This window comes from Equus przewalskii, chromosome 14 (genome assembly GCF_037783145.1).
Source record: "Equus przewalskii isolate Varuska chromosome 14, EquPr2, whole genome shotgun sequence".
NCBI classification, from domain to species: Eukaryota; Metazoa; Chordata; class Mammalia; order Perissodactyla; family Equidae; genus Equus; species Equus przewalskii.
The window spans coordinates 7628529-7642235 of NC_091844.1; the positions used below are offsets into that span (position 1 = coordinate 7628529).

General features: G+C 43.8%; 1 protein-coding gene across 4 annotated transcripts in view; it reads right to left on the reverse strand.

The window, feature by feature from the left end:
- Positions 1 to 1766: 1766 nt before the first annotated feature.
- IL1R2 (interleukin 1 receptor type 2) overlaps positions 1767 to 13707 on the reverse strand; it is a 36614-nt gene continuing 24673 nt past the window's right edge. For all 4 annotated transcript variants that reach the window (XM_008532633.2, XM_070573395.1, XM_008532632.2 and 1 more), the window contains 6 exons: positions 13170 to 13350; positions 9963 to 10137; positions 7785 to 7847; positions 5828 to 5963; positions 4207 to 4349; positions 1767 to 1963 (listed from right to left, as the gene is read on the reverse strand). In XM_008532633.2, the coding sequence (XP_008530855.1) occupies positions 1782 to 1963; positions 4207 to 4349; positions 5828 to 5963; positions 7785 to 7847; positions 9963 to 10137; positions 13170 to 13350 (880 nt within the window). In that variant the 3' untranslated portion in view covers positions 1767 to 1781. The remainder of the gene's footprint in view (positions 1964 to 4206; positions 4350 to 5827; positions 5964 to 7784; positions 7848 to 9962; positions 10138 to 13169; positions 13351 to 13707) is intronic.

Consider the following 13707-nt stretch of genomic DNA (forward strand, 5'->3'; position numbering starts at 1 on the left):
TGGAGCCAACACCCCACTGGCTTGATACAAACCGCCGTTTTACTTCCCAGGACCAAAGCATAAGTGGAATTACAGACTGTGAGAGGGACCCTTTTGAAATGACCTCAACACCACCTTTTTTTTTTTCTAAAGATTGGCACCTGGGCTAACAACTGTTGCCAAACTTTTTTTCTTTTTTTTTTTTAAGGATTGGCACCTGGGCTAACAACTGATGCCAATCTTTTTTTTTTTTCTCTTTTCTGCTTTATCTCCCCAAACCCCCCCCCCCCGCCACCCGGACACAGTTGTATATCTTAGTTGCAGGTCCTTCTAGTTGTGGGATGTGGGATGCTGCCTCAATGTAGCCTGACGAGCGGTGCCATGTCCGCGCCCAGGATCCGAACCCTAGGCCACCACAGCAGAGCACGTGAACTTAACCACTCAGCCACGGAGCCGGCCCCTCGACACCACCTTTTAAAACTTGATAGTGTGCAAGTGCTTTGGTATCTCAGTGTTGCTTTAATTTACATCTCTGATTATTGCTGCAACAGATCATTTGTCCATGGTCCCGTATGTGTGTTTCTTCTGCAAATTCCCTACTCATAGTCTTTCACCTATTAGGATTAGGATGCCTTACTTTAAGTTTTGAATAGCTCTCCACGTTATAGTTATTAATTCCTTGAACTTACCTGACACAATTTTCTTCACATTTTGCTTTTATTTTGTTATGCAGAAGTTGTAACATAATTAAGCCTCTCAATCTTTAGTCTGGAGATGCTTCTATTGGTAGTGAACACGGAGAATTCATCCTATTTTCCTCTATTCCAAAAATATTTATTAAATGCCCAGTGTATGGCAGGGATGATTCAAGGTAGTAGAAATACAGCCGTGACCAAAATAACATCTCTGCCCTCACGGATCTCCCGTTCCGGTGGGGAAAACAGAAACAAGCAAGTACACCATGGAAGGTTTGACACCAAGCAGAGTGAGGGACAGAGAGGAACGTAAAGAGGTGCGATTTACAAGGGGCTCTGGGAAGGTCACACCTGAACACAGACTTGACTAGGCGAAGGAGCGAGTCATGCTGATTTCCCTGTAATTTTATTTTTTTTACTTTAACTGGAATTTTTTTCCAGTATACGGTATAACAGAAGCTTTGATTATTTTTTCCCAATGTGTATGCAATTATCTCAATACTCTTCCTTTCTCTTTATTTTCAGAAGCTATGTTATGAAATTGAGTCTATTTCTCAGTTCACTAATATGTTCTAACGTGTATTTTCCTGACAATCTATTCTTTTTTAATTGCTATCTTTTGGATCATCCTTTTGAAAAAATTCCGCAATCCTTGCTCTTTCTTCTTCTTCGGCATTTCTAAATCATCCTTTCCAGTCTCAAAATGAAATTCCATCTTCCTGAAAAGGCAAATTATGTCTTAACTATCTTTGTATCTATAACACCTCCCATAGAGCATAGCTGGAATAAACTTTCAATACATTTTTGTTAAATGATGAATGAATGAATTTCAAAACTCATTTAGATGTTGTCAACTCTTATTCTGGCCTTATTCAGGCCCCTCACTCTTAAATAGGTCACACATAGCAGAGCGCTACTCACCCCACCCACACGCTCCTCATTTGCTCCTGTCAATCAGTCTCAGAATAAATTTTACATTAATACTTCAGCGCTTTACTACAAACCCACTATAAACTCAGCAGCTTTGTTAAACAACCGAGGAAAATAACAGAGTCTCTCAAAAAGGCAGAGCCACTTCCATAAGAAAGCATATCGTTTGTATTTGAATTATTTTATTTCCTTTATTTTACTTGGATAAGATTGAAAAACTTGACGCTCAATCTTTAATGCAGTCAAACCATACGCTTTTCCACGTCTGTGTTTGCACCGATTGCGCATCCATATTCCTCCCAAAACCAAGAAGACCAGCAAAAGAGGGGCCAGTACAGTCCCCCAGGGGAACGTGGCGGCTGTAGGAAGAACAGAGTGACATCAGGGGTTGAACATTCTCTCACTGCCAAAGAGGACAGGGCAGTGCAGGTTTACAGAGAAGAAAGGAAGTAGAGTTTGTTTTTCCTAAGAAACGTGCATTGATTTTGAGAGAGTTTGTCCCTTACACTAAGATCAAGGATATTTGAGAATAATATCTGTGGCCTTTGGGAAACAAGCAAGGTAGAATAAAAATCCACCAGAGAGGGGTCGTCCCCATGGCCAAGTGGTTGAAGTTTGCTGTGCTCTGCTTTGGCAGCCAGGTTCCCAAGCTCGGATCCTAGGCGCAGACCTATACCACTCAACAAGCCATGCTGTGGCAGCGACCCATGTACAAAATAAAGGAAGACTGGCAGAGATGTTAGCTCAGGGCTAATCTTCTTCATGCAGAAAAAAAAAAAGAGAGGAAAATTGGCAATGGATGTTAACTCAGAGCTAATCTTCCTCAAAAAAAAAAAAACATCCACCAGAGAGAAACAACACGGGAGTGCAGGGCAGGTATAAGGGTCTAACCTGGCTCCACTGGCTCAGTAGTGTACATACGATATCACCTGTTTAGGTCTCAACCAGCCAACAGTGACACGGCCAGGTACAATGTGCCCTTTTCCAATGAGCATGAGTGTCATGAGGATTAAATAAAGTAAAAAAGAAAACTAAACAAACTTTGAATAAAGGAGCCTTAGGTGTCCAGATTATTGCTTAGATCCAGCTATTTTATATCCTACTCCTTGGTACCTCTGTGTTATGAAAATGTAGGAACAGACTGAATAAAGAGTTAACAAGGAAACACAAGAACATGAGTGCTATTGGACACAGTGATGATGAGGTCAGAATTCTACATTTTTAAGCTACCATTTATCATAGTCTGTCTAGGCATTCAAGAATCAACACAATCTCAGACTATTTCTCCAGATGATTCTTACACCTTAAAATTCCACAGCTTAGACACAAGTGAAGCTTTGATTTTCTGAGCAGCCATTCAGATGCACCTCTCGGTCCTGGTGAACCGGTCAGCTCTGCCCTCGGAGATCAGTCATAGCCAACGCAGCGAAGGACACGCAGGGGCAGGGCTAGTGTTATAGAAACATTTCACGGTTCCCAGCGTCAGGACGGACAAACCACAGGTTCCTTTGGGTCACTAATTTCAGCCCTGCAGTGGATTCTGCTTTCTATGGACTCCTCCATTTCCAAGCCTGTACCAACTCTCTCATGGATAGGATCTGAAATCTCAGCCTTTGCGTATGTGTTCTAGGACAATGGTTCTCAAACTTTAGTACAAAAGCAGCTGGCTAATTGCAGTCTTTGGCCTCACCCCAGGAGAATTTGACTGGGTAGATCTGGGGTGAGCCCAGGGATTTTTCAACTAGTGACTCAAGTGGGTGATGCTGCTGGGGCACAGACCACAGGTGGAGAAAAGCTGTGTCGTGTTATCATTCTCTGCCCTGAGGCTTAACCAGATCCTCAGCTTTCCAATTAAAAGTGTGTCTGCAGCTGCCTCCCCAGAAAACACGGAGAATGTTGAGTAATGTGTGTTTCTTTGATTGCTGCAGACTGCCCAGAAGGCATGATGAGATTCCAGCTGGGGATCATTCCAGCTTGCCCCTTGCTGTCCTCCTGGCTGTCAACAGATTACATTAGCTGCATCTTCCTTTCCTGCCTGGTGCTTAAGCATTGAGAAGGAATCAATCTGGTCACAATGATAACACAGGTGTTTCTTTTCTTCTTTTTTAAATGTCCTTAAATGGACACGAGGTCGAGTTGGCTATGCTCTCACACTTCACTTCCTGTTGACTGATGACTCTAACCCTAAAGCTGCCCCGAGCCCGGGGTATCTTTCAGTCCCCAGCTCCTAGAGGATGCAGTATCTCAGCCTTGCGATAAAGAATGTCTCCCCCTCCTTGAGGGGTCGTGAAAGGACAGCTAGTCCTGCTGATCCAGGGCAGAATCACATGAGGACAGGGTTTTTTAAAGTTTATCACAGAACCATTGTATCTTTTTTCCAAAAATCAGCTTGCTATATTTGAGTATAACTTCTCAAAGCCAGCCTCCTGGCTGGCAACAACAACAACAAAAGTCATAAAAAATGAGAGATTTGCTTTCAAACACTCCAGCAGCAGGAAACACAAGGGCCCTCCTAAGTAATCATCTGGAGAACTAGTAGCTTTGTCTAGCATCCACAGAACATTCAACATGTTTTCCCCTTTACTGTCTGCAAAATACATACCTTCTTTGACTGTGGTATGTAGCGTCTGAAAACTCCGTGTGTTATAGGTAACACATTTAAAATCCGTGTTCAAATCCTCTCTTATGACTGGATCAAAAATCAATGGCACTTCGATGTAGTTCTCATTATTTTCTGAGTACTCCCTGGGTTAGAAAACATTTACTTAAACATGGTGAATCAAATGCAGGCTCATCTTTACAACCTAGACACCCAAGCGTTCTTGGCCAGAAGGATCCCTTGTGCTTAGACTGATTTCGAGATTCATAAAGTTAGGAGAACTTACCATTACAACTGTTACTTATTCGGGAGACTTTCTAAGCCTGTTCCTCAAGGTAGGAGAGACACTGAAGATGTTGGTCGCTGTAACAGGACACTTGTTACAGGAAGAACTTAGGAGCCAGCTTAGTTTGGATAATGGAAAAACTCTTAAGGCTCTTGATGGACAAAGAACCAGCAGTGGGAATAAAAAGGTCTAGTTTTGGAAAATATGACTGTATCACCAATAAGTCATTTGCATACTGAAGGGCAGGCAGTTTCCAGGAATCCAGCCCTTTGCCAACCCTCACTCTGGAATCTCGAGTGCAGAGCGGAGGCTGCAGTCAAGCCAGGAGGAACGGCTCTAGTGAGCACGACTGCCATGGGTAACGTCACCGGGATCCGAAAGGCTTCTCTATTACCCAGCTGTGTGATAAAAATATTGCTGATGTGGATCCACTAAGACCACTTTTTTTGTCTACAGGAGAAAAGCAGACTCCTTCAAGTAGATGTGCAGTGTGAGTTCGTTGACATGAGGCACGTTATTGGTGCCCAAACTTTTCTCAACGAAGACTTGCAAACAAACAATTGTGCTAACCACACGTAATTTGTATCTGTTAAATTGCATCCAGAAAGGACTTTTTGATAAGCCTTTCCAAAAAGACAAAAATTTGGCCAGCAAAAGTACAGGCTAATTCGGAGTAGTGAACTATAATTTTAAAAGTACTTTATAATTTGGATATAATGGTCTCCCTTCCTCATAAACAAATGGTTCCCATTTACAAGGTCAGATTGCTCTGCTTTGAGAGTGAGAAAACACTTTCCAGAGACGAAAGCTTCTGGGAACAGAATTCTTTCTTTCTTTTCCTATTACCCTTCCTGAGAGACTGAGGCAGCCCACGGCTCCCTGAAAATTGGAGGAGGCTCTCCGACACGGTGATAAGTGCCAGAGTCCTTTTAAAGGTTTGGGAAAATGTTTGACACTCAGGTTGCAGAGTGGGGAATGGAAATGTATTAACTCCAAAGTATTTTTCCAAAAACTGCAAAAAACCAAGAAACGAAGGTTTAATTAAGCAGCTAGAAAATGCAACGCCAATGCCAAGTTGTCAGCTGCAGCTTCTATAGTTATATAGAAAGTTAGATTCTCAAGAACGATTCATAAATCTTAGCAAAACTCAACTTTTAAAATTCTAAAAATCCAACCGTTTAGAGCCAAAAAAACTATTTCTAATGTGGAACATGTGTTGTATTGATAGGTTGGACATGACATTGTCTCTAAAAGGAAGAGTAGAGCCTACAGGGGCCTCACAACAGCTCTGCCCAGAAGACTCTTCTAAGCTGACAAAGGAGATCTCCGCCCACTTACTGGCGCTGCCCCTCCGTCACGCGACCTCCCCGGTAGGCAATGTCTATGTTGGTGTTGTTGGCCATCCACCACAGATCGGTGGTCCACTGTGTGCCGGCTCCCAGAAACACCTTACACGGGATTATCAGTCTTGACCCTGTGTACAGCAAGACACAGCACATCGAAAGTCAGAACCCAGCTGGCGAACAGGGGTCTCCCCAGCTCCTCGTGTCTGCCCGCAAATCAGGGCAGTGGCCCCTTCCCCATCTCCTCAAATACCCCTCAACAGTCGATTCTTTTCTTAGAAGGAAACTTAGTTCCCTCGAATGGTTCCATTCACACGGAGCATCAGTATTTACCAAGTGTCTCCAGTTCCTTCAACTGGTCTTCGTGGCAGATGAAAACCTGGAAGCACGTGGCTTCCCCAAGGCCACTCAGCTCCTATGGGGCATTCTGACTTCAAGGGCTGTCTGCTTCCACAGTTTATTCTAGTTACCTCAAAAAATCCAGATTAAAGTGTGGTTTCTTCCTCTCTGCCTATTGCTGGTCTCAGCTCTCAGGGTCCCCTTGGGAACGCTCCGCTCTCAGATCATGCTCATGTGGGCTTAGCCCTTTAAAAAGCCACTGTATTTTATCTGAGTGGTGCCTCCTACGGCTGTGCAACGTGACAGCACTGGGCCCCCTGCCTCAATCTATAAGTTATATTTTTTAAGTTACCAAAGGGGAGAAGGGGAAAAAATGAACAAATCCTTCTCATTTGCTTCTTCCTCCTCGCTGATATGCCTCCCTGTGTGGTGTCTTTTAATGCACCTGGCCCCACTTCCGGCTCAGAAAGCTGGTTCTTGCCCCTCCTTCACCGCCCCTATGACCTTAAAGACGTCTCAGCCAAAAGCAAGGCATTAACTCTGGCCTCCTGTGACTGCCACATGGGTCAGTGCATTCAAAGCAACAGGGTGGGAAACTCAGCCCCCATCGGCAGGGGACACCTGTCAGCACTAGCCCGTGTCCCCACCTCCCCAGGTTTCCAGGTGGTTGCTCCGAGAGCCAAGGCAGCTGCTGGGAGCTGCAACTCACATGGCAGGCAATGAACCCAGTATCTGCAAAGCCATCCTTCTTACAGCCACCCATTAAAATTTAAAATATAAGCCCAATATCAAACAGAAGAGATAGACAGATGGTAGATGATAGATAGATAGATAGGACTCTGCAGCCAGGGTTTAACAAATGAGCAGAAGACCTAAAAACTGTGAGACAAAAACAAACAAGTAGAAAAGGTAGAGGCTTCACAGACACACAGGCCTGAGTGTGGACCTCAGCCTGACCTAAGAGTGGCTTTTTGACCATCCCTGAGCCACCATGACCCCCCTGGGCAGCTTTTCCTTCTGGAAAATGGGAGAAATAAGGCCTTTCTACAGGGTCAATGTTGAGACTGAATGGCATCCCAGTAGACAATAAGGAACCGTGTGCTGGCCAAGACGGCCCGCCTCACAACAGGGTGGGAAACAGAAAACCCTGTCAATCATTTCCATCACCCCACTGACCAGCTGACCAGCAATTTTAGCAACAAGAAACCATCTCTGAGGGACCAGCAGTGGCAGGGCTGGCCTCTCTTTACAAACGGAATCTCAGAGAAACGCTGAGCATCAGCCAACTTTTGGTAAAGTGAATTATTTTAAATATACTACAGGTGCTGGCTACGTAAGAGAGTCACGCCGTTAATCCTTTAGTACAGTTAATAACTGCCACCAAAATGTTCAGAATTTACATTTGGATTTTTGTAGATAGAGTTTTCATGAAGCAAAGTATACCTGTTTTCAAACCATGCCATTTCTAACCACACTTGACAAAGGACTGCTCCCACATTTGTTATCTCAGCCCCCTGCGCTGGGGCTCCGGGTCTCCACCCAGCCCGCCTCACACCAACCGGGCGGGTGCAGTGGCAGACACACCCGTGGGCAACACAGTCGTGCAGCCTTACCCAGTGAAGCCAGTATGGTCTGGCGGGGGGAGACAATCACAGGAACAGTCTCCTCTCTTCTTTCTGAGAAAGAAATGAGAAAAAAGGGACTCAATTAGGAAAGCCTTCATTTCAAGCTAAGGCTCAAGTTCCGTTGTTTAAATAATTAACCAAGTTATCTTTTCCAGTCTGGCCAGCGATTGTGAGATTTGGCCTTTGTCTGGCAAAGGAAACAGCCTCTCCACAAATTGAGCATCTTTGGCCAATGCCTTTCCCAGAAGAGAGATTACTGGAAGAGGCCACAATTGAACACACATTCCGCTGACAGAGGTTCTTTGCTCTGTGATAAACGATTAACCATTCCCCTCCCTGGCTTCCTGGATAAATTCTTAATGGTAACGTTCCTGATGTCCACGGGACAGGTTTTACCACAAGGTCTACTTGCCCTAAAATCTCTCCCCCCACTCCACCTCTGTTTCCCCAAGTGTCTGACACAGAATACCGAAGAATCACCTCCAAACAAAGGCACACGGGCTTGGGGAGCAGCTGTGTGTAATGCTAATCCCGCAGTGAGAGAGAAACATAGTGACCCAGCATTGGCCACTGGGTCGTGTTAATTGAGATAAACTCTGGGGAGGCAGAGGTGGACCTCCCAGGAATCAGAACCCAGCTCCACAAGAGGAGGGTCTCCCAGCAGCGTGAAGAAACTGGCACCTGAACTGGAACAAAAAGGACGGCTGGGGAGTGGGTGAAGGGCGGCCGCCTCCGCAACTGCTCGCGCCATCCTCGCTTCTTCCACCCGAGAGCATTTGGAAGCCCTAACGCGAGTAAGCATTAGGCAGCATGGCGGGAGAGCCTAAGGAGCAGCGGCTTCCTGACGGTGACCAGGAGCCTGTCCCTCCCCTCACAGCCACATGGCTGTTACAGAGGCTGGCGCATGGAGCGGGCAGAAAGCAGCCTCATGGACTAAGTATGTCAGTGGTTCTCACACTTGAGGACGCATCAGAGTGGGGGCTTCCTAAACAGGCATTGCTACGCCCCCGACCCCCACCCGCGCGGCTATCAGGTCTGGGCTGGGGCCTGAGATTTGGCATGTCCGGTGAGTACCCAGGTGATGCCGCACTGCTGGCCCAGGACCACCCTGTGAGAACGCCAGGGATACAGTGTGAGCACAACACAGGATAACACGTAGGTTGGCCGCCCCCTAGTGTTCCCGTGCGGTATCACACAAACAGAATAATGACGGGTCCCTTCAAAGTCACGGGAAGTCTCGGTGATTCCCTGCGGGGGAACGGGCGGTTGATATGAATGAATTCTCTCAAGACAGTAAAAGAAAAATAATCTAGAGATTTCAGTTCACGGGAGACATGATTTTCCCTGTAGTAAAACTGAATCTCTGGATTCTCTGTGAGAAAAAAAAGTCTTTTTCCCCCATAGACCAATTATTTAACTTTAGTAGACTTCCAAAGCTCTCTGAATTGCCCTTAAAAGACTCCAATTGTGTATTCAGTATATAAAGTGAAGAAAAATGGCATGCTCTCCAGGACAGAGTCGAGACTTAAATGCTTTTAAGCCCTTGGACCAAGCGAGGACCATGCCCTCGTCCAGCACGGAGGAGGTGCGGAGGAAGAGCTGAGCAAATTTTAAATGCTAATCGATTCTGTTCACTACATTGTTCAGGTAGAAATCATTTAAAGCAAAGAGAGCGCACACTATTTGAAAGCCTGGATTCAAAGGCAAGTAGACATGCCTTGGGGGAGACGAAAAAAGGGCAATTTTTACTGAATATGCCTTCTAACTGAAGAGTCCAAGAAAATCCTGGTATCCTAGAATTACACATAAAGTTACGGCAACTATGTTCTGACGGCTGGCCCTGGAGCTGCAGACCTCCCAAAGGGGGCTTTCCAAGAGAACCTACCAGAGGACCATTGCCTGGCCCCCTCTAGTGGTGTGTTGTGGCCTCAGACTTGGAACCCTATCGACACCCAGGGATCCAGCTTTCCTCATGGTAGGTTAACAGCCCGCTTTCTACTTCTCAAAGTGTCACAGTCTTCTTAGCCTGATGCTTTAAGACAGTTGACGTATCTGTCTTCCTTTCATACCAAAGACACTCAAGGAATTCTATGCGAACTCTAATTTGCTCTTTGCGTGCTTGTTAGTGACCCAAGGTGAAGGGGTACCTTGACGGCAAGTACTTACTCTGGACACGGAGTTCGATATTTCTAGTGATGTTGACTCGTGTGCCATTGTGGATCAAGGTCATGACACAGCTGTAATAGCCCGCATCCTCCATAGACACATTTTGTACAAGTAAACGAGGGGGTCCTGCCACACTTAGAAACTTCTCGTTGTCTTGATCCAAAAGGACAGAATCCTTAGGGAAAATGTTTTTCAAAGTTACACTGTATACTAATTTATATCTCAAAAGCTATGAACAGCATCAGTATTGTCAGTCAACGTTGAATTTGCAACCCAAGAATTGCCCTGGAATTTACTTTTACTTTGCAAATGTTGGACTGTGGATATAATTTTAACTGTATTTTTAGGAGAGGCAGTTTGTTAACATATGAAACAAATAAAATTGCTGGATTTGTTGAACAACGATGTTTAAAGCACATTTGTTTAAGCACAGTGGGAAAAAAAGAAACTCTCCTTTGACAAAGTAGGCCGTTTAAAATACAAGCACACTTATGGCCTAATAGCTGCCTACAGGCCTTAGGAAATACCCGGGGCGGGGGGGGGGGGGCTGTTATGCAGTCATGGTGACTCGGAAAACAATGTTCAGAAGAGATGATGTTGCAGTAACTACTTTAAAATTCATTTCAATTTTATGAGCCGGTAGAGATGGAGAAAAATTTGCAAGAGAAAACTAAATGTGAGAAATGAGGCCACACTTTTTCATATAGACAAAGGTACTGTGGGTTCTGCTTAATAGACTCTCAAGAGCAAAGCCTCCAATAATACAGAAACAGTGAACGGGATTTAAGAAAACATCCGAACGAGCACAAAATGTTCTCAGGAACATCACTGTCAAAACCATGATGATCGAAAGCTTGCTATAGTCAAATAGAACCCTGAGTCATTTCAGAATCTTACCCTGAATGGGAACGCAGACGTAACTGGAATGGTTTGTCAGCCACATGGCTCATAAAGTATTACCGCACAATATATATAATTGAGAGTTTTATTGTTCCTAACATGAGTGGTCAAATATGAAAAATGCCACAGGGGACCCATCACCACAGTTGGTCCAAGGCCCGTGAGCCACCAGGGATCCCCTGCAGGGCACTGGTGCCCAGGGCCTGGGGTGCTGAGTTAGGGTTTTGGCGTCACCATCTACCAACTGTGTGACCTTGGGCAAATTCCTTACGTTTCTGTAGCTCTGGTTCTTAATCTGTAAAATGGAGCTATTAACAGTCCCTACATCATTGGGGTACAAGTCAGGGGGTTTACAACAGACTTTTACACAGTACAAGCAATGACTAGCTCAGCAATGCTTCGCATTATTATGAAGGGAACACATATTATTAAGCCCCACCATGATCTCTCTGTCCATCCTTACTTATCAAGCACCTTCTGTAGGTCAAGCCCCACACTAGGTGCTTCATACACCGTGCTCCATCTAATCTTCCAGACAGTCCCGGGCAGGAGGAGAGACTAATGACATTTTGCAGAGGAAACAGGTTTGAGAGGCGAAATAATGTGGCCAAGGCAGCACAAAGGTAAACAAAGGAGCAGGGTCTCAAACCCAGTGCTCTTTCCTCTACCGGTGAGACCTCGCGCCTGTCCTTTTCACGTTCTTCCTGAACCAAGAGAGAATTCGCCCCCTAGTGGGGCTGGCTCATTCACAGGAGCTGGCGTTTTTCCTCTACTTTTGGGAAATCATTTAAGTTTCCAGTATTAAATTGATATCTTATATATGTTGAAGTCATAATACCAGTCAACTGGTTAACCTATTCTTTTTTTTCTGAAAAGGCACATTTTAATAATTATGACAAAGTTACAGATAATGTTGATTGAGATTATATTGGAAAATTTATATAGATTAAGGAATGACACATTATTTCCTAAGTTAAAGGAAGTTCTTCGCTTTTTTTTTTACACAGTAGAAATATCTTTACTACTTTGGCGATTAGCAAAGTCATTCAACGTTGTAAAAAGAATTATGTAATACTGACTTATGAAAAGTAGAAACTGACGGTCCTTTCTTATTCCCAAAACGTGTTTTATCATTTCAGTGTATATTCCTCCATATTTTTAAATACAGGTAACAATATTTTTACATAAATGGGAAATACAGCATATACCATCTAACGCCTTTTAAAAACTATAACAAAATTGTATATATCTTTCCATGTTGATACATATAAAACTATCTCATTTTTGTAAATAGTTATGTGATATTCCACTATTCCCAGTGAGAAACTTAAGTTTAACCAATTCCTAATGGTGAACATTGCCTTGTTTCTAATATCTTCTTATAAACAATGCTGCAGTAAACATGTTGCAATGTAGTGTTTTATATATATATATATATCCGTTTCATTATTTCCATATAAGTTTTTTAAATGAACCTAATTCTTGATTAAAGGGTTAATTTCTATCAATGATTAAACAAATAACTGTACTTTTCAGTATAATCTATGGCCTGTATCAGGGGTCGGCACACTTTTTCTGTAAAGGGCCAGATAGTAAATACTTTAGGCCTATGGTCTGCGTGGCCTCTGTCCAACTAGTCAACTCTGTCACTGCAGTGTGAAAGTGTGGAAACAAGTGAGCGCAGCGGTGTTACAGTAAAATCTTATCTATGGACACCAAAATTTGAATTTTGTATCATTTTCACATGTCACAAAATATCATTCTTCCTTCCATTTTTTTTAACCATTTAAAAAACTGAAAACTATCCTAAGCTTGCGAGCCATACAGAAGCAGGTGGCAGCCTGGTGTGGGCCCGGGCTGCAGTTTGCCCACGCCTGGTCTACACAGGTGATCTGATCATGGTGTTTATTCCACCAGGCAAGAGAACAAATTGAGTTTACATTTATTCCTTTAACCCAAAGGAGCTTTTAAAAAACTCCATCAATATGTGTATAAAGTTCTTAAATAAACTAGCAGTTTTTTCTAAATTTTTATAGACAGATGACAGAGTAAAAAGCTATTTTCTCCAGCTGTTATTTACTCTGGATTCATTTTGTATTCTGTCTTCTCAGATCACTATTCTAAGGACCCTCATCCAAGCCACACAGGGATCAATGGAACGTAGTAATCATGACCCTTTTATAATTAACTGATTTTAAAAACCCAGAAATATAAAAGCAAATGTTTTGTCTTCTGAATGGGTATTTTATGTCTTTCCTATGGGTAGTAAAAAAGATTTTTATTAACTGGCAACTTTTAAAGATGTACCTTGTACCATTGAACCTCCACGTCAGTTTTGTTCCGGGTGAATTCACTCAGCTCAGGGCAAACTAGTAAGCCAGAGGTTGACAAGGTTAGGATCTGCGGGTATGAGATGTAAGTCAGGGCAGCTTCTGTCTTCTCAAAAACCCTGAGCTCAGTGGACATTTCATAGCAGTACGAGGCGTTTCTGATTTAAAAGGGGAAAAATGACAATAAATGGCAAGGTTAAATAAAAGCAAAACTAAATGAAATGAGTAATTTCCCCAGTCCCACTAAATCCTGCATCCTGCATTTTCTTGATTCGTATTGCAATAGTTATGTCCCAGATCCTTTTGAATCCTTGGGGGATGAAAAAGTGCCGCATCAGAATTACTGTATAGAAATGGTGATGTAGTCCACGTTTTTCCCAAAGGACCCCCCACAAGCTTGATTTCAACGCCGTCCAGGGCCACTCAGAAGTCCCCAAGTACTCTTCGAAGGGGCCTAAACCCTTCCAGGTTCTGGGGGTCCTTGAGCACGGCCCCAGCATGCTCCAACTCCCTGG